The following is an 8,142-nucleotide window of genomic DNA, read 5'->3' on the forward strand; positions in this document are numbered from 1 at the left end:
AATGGCCATATGGCCAGATTAAAATATTATCAAACTAAAATCAATAAAATACAATTATTAACTTTTTTATGTAAAATGTCATTTTTTTATAATTAAAAACAAAACAAATTTTTGAGTTTGACAACAAACACATCCCAAAACACAGCTATACAGCCTAGTTCAAAACATCATAATAATTAATAATTTCTGAACATTGACTCTCAGTCTTTATGCATATTTTTCGCATGGTTTCTCAATAGAATACAATATCATAGTTCTAATAGCGGCTCATTGTGACGCCGTGTGACAACATGCCCCGCCTGAGCAAACCTGGCGAGAGTCTCTGTTAGACCAGCATTAAACAACTATATCACTGTTAAATAACACATATAAGATTAAAATAATATCAGATTTGTCTCATTTTAAATAAACACACACACACACACACACACACACACACAGATAAAAATTGGCACAACTGTTAAATAAATGTTAAGTGATTTCTTCGAAATATTTCTGAATTTGGCGCAATGTTTTCTAGTGTTGACAGCTTCATCCTGTTGGCATGTGTGGACGTTTTTTGTTTGTTTTTGTTTTAAGTTACAACCCCGCGCGTTAGTTTGTGCCCCGCTCACCCCTACTATTTTATTTTATTTTATTTTATTTTATTTTGCTGTGATATAATTATTCTTTAATATACGTTTTGCTGTCGTTGTTGTTTTATCAGTGCAATAAGTGAGTATATAGAGCGTGTCTGTGAAGCGGTAGGAGGCGCGAGCGGATCTTCAGGTGTGGCTTGAGCTCGTGAGGACGATGATGATGATGATGATGCTGGAGGAGGTTCATTCATGTGTCAGCAGCTCTCAGCTCCTCTCACTCACTCCAGCGGGCTTAACTCAGCGCACTGATGGCCAACGCGGGTCTGCAGCTCCTCGGGTATATCTTGGCCTCTCTGGGTCTCCTGGGTCTCATCGCTTCTACAGCCATGGCCGAGTGGAAGATCTCCTCCTACGCCGGAGACAACATCATCACAGCCCAGGCCGTGTACGAGGGGCTCTGGCGGTCCTGCGTGTCCCAGAGCACAGGCCAGCTCCAGTGTAAAGTCTACGACTCCCTACTGCAGATACCAGGTGCGAGCGCCCGTTCATCAGTGTGTGTCTGTGTGTGTGTGTGTGTGTGTGTGAGCGCTTATTCCTGCGCAGGTTTAGACAAGTCAGGCGAATGCCGCGAATTCTTCAGCAGATGTGTAGATCACTGAAAAACATCAGGATTTATGAGTTTAAGACTTTAATCTTGATCTGAGCTCGAACTGTGAACATATTGTAACAATATGCGAAGACAAAAAGATAAGTTTCTTTTAACAAGGTTCTCTAAAGTTATGAACAAAGGTTCTTCCTGTAACATTGATAGAACATTCGTTCAAAGATATCGGACTGTCTCTAAGAATGTTCTTCGTTAGCACAAAAGCATACATTTATACATCATTCTTGGAATGTTTTATAGAAACAATTTTAGTTGGATGTTCGCCAATTTAAAAAAAAACAGTTACTTCATTCTTCGTTCTCTGAAAAGTAACGTTCCCATAATGATTGAAGAAGGATAAAATGGAATGTTCTCTGAACGTTCTAAAACAAGTAGCTACATATAAAAAAGGAACATCAATCTATAACGTTGAAAAAAAAACACTACATAAACAATGTATAATCTATATTTATATATAAAGATTTGATGTCATGCTATTGGATGCGATGTGATTTGATGAGATGCGATGATGTGATGCAATTTGTGCTAATGCAATGGGATGGGATGCGGGATGTGATTGGATGTGAATTGATGTCATACAAAGGAATGGGTTGCGATGGGATGGAATGTGATGTGATGTCATGTGTGATGGGATGGGATGTGATGATGTGATGTGATTGGGATGTGGGGATGGGATGATGTGATGTGATTGGAATGTGATGGGATAATGTGATGGGATGTGATGATGTGATGGGATTGTGATGTGGGGATGGGATGATGTGATGAGATTGGAATGTGATGGGATGATGTGATGGGATTGGGATGTGATATGGATGTGACAAAGTAATTGGGATGTGATGATGCGATGGGATTGGGATGTGATGGGATGGGATGTGATGATGTGATTGGGATGTGATGATGCGATGGGATTGGGATGTGATGATGTGATTGGGAAGAGATGATGCGATGGGATTGGGATGTGATGGGATGTGATGATGCGATGGGATTGGGATGTGATTGGGATGTGATGATGCGATGGGATTGGGATGTGATGATGTGATTGGGATGTGATGATGCAAGGGATTGGGATGTGATGGGATGTGATGATGTGATTGGGATGTGATGATGCGATGGGATTGGGATGTGATGATGCGATGGGATTGGGATGTGATATGGATGTGACAAAGTAATTGGGATGTGATGATGTGATTGGGATGTGATGATGAAATGGGATTGGGATGTGATGATGTGATTGGGATGTGATGATGCGATGGGATTGGGATCTGATTGGATTTGATGATGTGATTGGGATGTGATGATGCAATGGGATAGGGATGTGATGGGATTTGATGATGTGATTGGGATGTGATGATGAAATGGGATTGGGATGTGATGATGTGATTGGGATGTGATGATGCGATGGAATTGGGATGTGATGGGATGTGATGATGCGATAGGATTGGGATGTGATTGGGATGTGATGATGCGATGGGATTGGGATGTGATGATGTGATTGGGATGTGATGATGCGATGGGATTGGGATCTGATTGGATTTGATGATGTGATTGGGATGTGATGATGCAATGGGATTGGGATGTGATGGGATTTGATGATGTGATTGGGATGTGATGATGAAATGGGATTGGGATGTGATGATGTGATTGGGATGTGATGATGCGATGGGATTGGGATGTGATGGGATGTGATGATGCGATGGGATTGGGATGTGATTGGGATGTGATGATGCGATGGGATTGGGATGTGATGATGTGATTGGGATGTGATGATGCGATGGGATTGGGATGTGATGATGCGATGGGATTGGGATGTGATGATGCGATGGGATTGGGATGTGATATGGATGTGACAAAGTAATTGAGATGTGATGATGTGATTGGGATGTGATGATGAAATGGGATTGGGATGTGATGATGTGATTGGGATGTGATGATGCGATGGGATTGGGATCTGATTGGATTTGATGATGTGATTGGGATGTGATGATGCAATGGGATTGGGATGTGATGATGTGATTGGGATGTGATGATGCGATGGAATTGGGATGTGATGGGATGTGATGATGTGATTGGGATGTGATGATGCGATAGGATTGGGATGTGATGGGATTTGATGATGTGATTGGTATATGATGATGCGATGGGATTGGGATGTGATGATGTGATTGGTATATGATGATGCGATGGGATTGGGATGTGATGATGTGATTGGGATGTGATGATGCGATGGGATTGGGATGTGATGGGATGTGATGATGTGATTGGGATGTGATGATGCGATGGGATTGGGATGTGATGATGTGATTGGGATGTGATGATGCGATGGGATTGGGATGTGATGGGATGTGATGATGTGATTGGGATGTGATGATGCGATGGGATTGGGATGTGATGTGATGATGTGATGTGATGTCTCTCGGTTCTCTCTCAGGGGAAGTTCAGGGCACTCGCGCTCTCATGATCCTTGCCGCCTTCCTGTGTGGCATCGGCCTGTTGATCGCCGCCGTCGGGATGAAGTGCACAACCTGCCTGTCGGACAACACAGAGCTGAAGAACAAGGTGGCCCTGGCTGGAGGCGTCCTCTTCGTCATCGCAGATATGTTGCTATTATATTCATTACAGAAACGACTCATGTGTGCCATTGCTCAGCTTATGATAACGAGGTCAACAAAGTTGTATATTATTAAAGGGGTCCTATTTTGCTTTTCCACTTTTTCAACTTTAGTTAGTGTGTAACGTTGCTGTTTGAGGTTACAAAGCTCATAGTCCACTCCAAAGGGAGATATTTTATTGAACAGAATCCACTTTCCAAGAACTACAACGAGCGGCTCGTTTGGACTACAACGGGATTTTTCTGGATCTTATGAAGTCATAATGTTCCTCATTTGAATAATCCCCGCCCACGGAATACGTAAAAAAGGAGACGAGACCTGGTTGAGCTGAGAAGACAGTGCTGTCGCTATGTTGAAGAGACATTGTTTTTTCCACGTTTCCTAAACTCATTTGTTTGACCTTCCTAAGGCTGACGAACTCAGAGTGGTTACATTTTATTTTAAGCACTGTTCCTGAATATTATAACCTCAACGTTTATCTGTGCGCTGCACATTTGATGGAGAACAGCTTGTTTTCCGTTGCTTTTGTAAGATGGTTGTGATCGATTACTGTTTGTATTAACATAATTTTCCGACAAATATGATTAAATGGTGGATAAAATCTATAATATATAAGAAAATTAAAAAAAATATACCACTCTGAAACGTCCTGTGAAATCAGTGCTTGCAAAGTCCATGATTGAAATCTGTTCAGCATGATCCTCTTGTTCGTTAACATTGTCAGGGTCTGAATCAGGCTCGTTGAAATTGACGACATCATTATTTTTTCATTTGAGCAGAGCTTGCGGTTATGAGCTAAACGCTTCCAATCATAACACATTTCGTATTTCAGAAAGAGGGGCTTCATCGAAAATAATGATTTCAACCAGTCCAGGCAGAGAGGAGATGTATTAATGTAAAATATGTGAAAAATAATGCGTTTTATTGAACAATCAAGCATTAAAACATATTCTAGTGCACTCGAAAAACAAAATCAAGACTTCATTAAAGGGCATAATAGGACCCCTTTCAGGCAGGCACTCAGCAGCATGTTCATGTCAAACCTCTTCTTATTTCTACAAGGGTTTGTGCTCTTATTGCCACAAGCTGGTATGGAGAAAACATAAGACGGGAGTTCTTCGATCCGTTCACTCCAACAAATTCGAGGTAAGCGCCAGGAGTCCACGAGACGACAGCTTTCACTCTTCAAATTATACTTTATACCAACTTAATTCATTACAGCCAAATGTATTAGTTTTCCTCAAATTATATTTATGAATTGGTTCAATATTTCATTTTTTTCAGTGTGTGTGGCTTTACATCTAATAAATTCATTTTTAATAGCTCAATAATACACTGTCAAATCCATCCATTATAGCGCATATTGTTTTTGATTAATTGAATTGTGTCTTAAATAAGCCTAAACCATGGTGAAGTCATGTGACGTGTACGGCTCTACAGCTCTACATGGTCACGTGGTTCAGTGGTCAGGCACTGGTGAAGTCATGTGACGTGTACGGCTCTATAGACCCCTTTTCAGTTGGTAAACATGGTGACTTTTTTGTGGGCGGAGCTTAGGTGGTTGCAGAACGATCCCTCTGGCCGCTTCTCTAACGTTAGTTGCAAGTTTTGTTAGCTTGTTTTTTAACAATGACTGAAGGAAATCCGATTTTATCTTAATGTGCAAGGTCAGTCACTGTCCAGGACCGCGATTGTTATTTGCAAAAGTTAATTTTAACGGACGGAACCAGATTGGCTGACCCGTAGCCGTTACACGCTCACTCAATGGATGGACGATCTGACAGGATTAACGTTAACGCTAGGCTACCTCCGGTTGAGTGGCCTGACCTCTACACCTATCCGATAGAGAAACCGAGGGTAAAGAGAAACTGAGGGCATATAAATCTTTAGATGCCTATAACTATGTGATGAATGGTCATGTACAAGACTTGTGTGGTACGATCCGCAGTTCTGCCTAGCCAGCGCCAAGAAGACGACAATGTAAAGAGTGACATTACTGTGCAATTTTAATGATGGGAATATTTTCTAGAAATAAAAATTCTAGATACAGCATATTCATTTTTCATTGATTCTTGCACCCAACAACACAACAAGATGACATTTAATAATAATAATAATAATCATTTAAGCTCCTTATTATGTAGCCGAATCTGTGCTGGTTTGTATTGGCCGCCTGCAGTTTTCCCTTTGTTTTGCCTCCAGCTAGCGCCCTGACGTAACACTGACGTCGGCTCGAAATTGGTCTATATGGTCATGTGGTTCAGGCGTCAGGCGCTGGTGAAGTCATGTGATGTGTACGGCTCTACATGGAGCATGTGGTTCAGGCGTCAGGCACTGGTGAAGTCATGTGACGTGTATGGCTCTACATGGTCATGTGGTTCAGGGGTCAGGCGCTGGTGAAGTCATGTGACGTGTTCGGCTCTACATGGTCATGTGGTTCAGGCGTCAGGCACTGGTGAAGTCATGTGACGTGTACGGCTCTACATGGTCATGTGGTTCAGTGGTCAGGCACTGGTGAAGTCATGTGACGTGTACGGCTCTACATGGTCATGTGGTTTAGTGGTCAGGCACTGGTGAAGTCATGTGACGTGTACGGCTCTACATGGTCATGTGGTTCAGTGGTCAGGCACTGGTGAAGTCATGTGACGTGTACGGCTCTACATGGTCATGTGGTTCAGTGGTCAGGCACTGGTGAAGTCATATGACGTGTACGGCTCTACATGGTCATGTGGTTCAGTGGTCAGGCACTGGTGAAGTCATGTGACGTGTACGGCTCTACATGGTCATGTGGTTCAGTGGTCAGGCACTGGTGAAGTCATGTGACGTGTACGGCTCTACATGGTCATGTGGTTCAGTGGTCAGGCACTGGTGAAGTCATGTGACGTGTACGGCTCTACATGGTCATGTGGTTCAGTGGTCAGGCACTGGTGAAGTCATGTGACGTGTACGGCTCTACATGGTCATGTGGTTCAGGCGTCAGGCACTGGTGAAGTCATGTGACGTGTAAGGCTCTACATGGTCATGTGGTTCAGGCGTCAGGCACTGGTGAAGTCATGTGACGTGTACGGCTCTACATGGTCATGTGGTTCAGGGGTCAGGCGCTGATGTGTTGCTGGTGTGTTGGCAGGTATGAGTTCGGCAAGGCTCTGTACGTGGGCTGGGGAGCGTCGGCGCTGACCGTCATCGGTGGAAGCATGCTATGCTGTAACTGTCCCAGTAAAGCCGCTGGGAAAACCTTCCCACCTCCCACACGCGCAGCAGCGCGGCCAGGAGCGGAGCGTGTGTGAATCAGGAACAGCAGAACACACACCTCGGTCTGCTGCATGCCAGTGATGTGCCAATCAGTTTTTGTATGTACTTGTATGACTCTATGTGTGTTGTAATACCAAAACCTCTCACAAGGTTTCAAAAGATTTAAATCAATGTGTTGCTTCATCAATACTCAATAAAATATTTTAATAAATACATTTTCTGCACTAATTTTAATTCATTATTCAGTTTATCCTTACTGTAAAGCTGAAGTGTGTCATTTCCACTAATGACACCAGAGCTGAAATAATGAACATGCCCCTATCTGCCATTGGTCAGTAAAATTGATAGTCCCCCCCCCCCCCCCCCCCCCCCGACTCTGAGTCAGTAGCTGTGTCTCCATCCAAAGATATGAATTAAAATTGTGTTCAAGAGGAACAAAATCTTCACTTCCTGGCACAAAATATCAGTAATAAAACTGTAAGTTTCTGCAATGTGGCTGTTTTTCCCTCCATCATAAACGAGTGTGTCTCAGAGCGTCAGACGAAACACAATAAACGCTGTCATGTTCTCTTGCGTTAATGCTGGTGTTCAGGAACACACTCGTGTGTGTGAGACGCTTCTGGAGGGTTTTCAACCAAATCATTCTGATCACACACTTCGACTCTGACTTTTCAGAATCACCAAACCAACATTAGAGATGCTGCGATGCCATTGGTCCACTGGTTACTCCAGTTATCCAATGACAGCTGACGCTGAGCCAAAGTCACAGTGTTGTGGGATTTTGTAAGTCCACTGTAGGTGAGTTTAATAGAACCCAAGTGCAGTATTTATTAAATTTCAACGTGAACAGATACAAAATAAAGACTTGACTTGATTTGACTTGACTTTGGCTACAGGGACAATACTAGACAAAGTATCAAGGCAAACATGAGGGCTTAAATACACAAGGACTGATGACTAAACAAGACACACCTGTGAACAATCAAGACAATGAAGCAATAGGCTTGTTTGAGATGAGCAAAATCTGCGCAGAACCGAT

General features: G+C 42.9%; 1 protein-coding gene across 1 annotated transcript; it reads left to right on the forward strand.

The window, feature by feature from the left end:
* The first annotated feature begins 801 nt into the window (after positions 1-801).
* On the forward strand, positions 802-7,318 carry cldn1 (claudin 1). Its single transcript, XM_077217323.1, has 4 exons — positions 802-1,109; positions 3,671-3,839; positions 4,914-4,997; positions 6,979-7,318. The coding sequence occupies exons 1-4, from the start codon at positions 887-889 to the stop codon at positions 7,136-7,138; spliced, it is 636 nt and encodes a 211-aa protein (XP_077073438.1). The 5' UTR covers positions 802-886; the 3' UTR covers positions 7,139-7,318.
* Positions 7,319-8,142: the final 824 nt, after the last annotated feature.

Source organism: Siphateles boraxobius, unplaced genomic scaffold (assembly GCF_051911475.1).
Source record: "Siphateles boraxobius isolate OS27281-9 unplaced genomic scaffold, OSU_SipBor_1 72, whole genome shotgun sequence".
Taxonomy (NCBI): domain Eukaryota; kingdom Metazoa; phylum Chordata; class Actinopteri; order Cypriniformes; family Leuciscidae; genus Siphateles; species Siphateles boraxobius.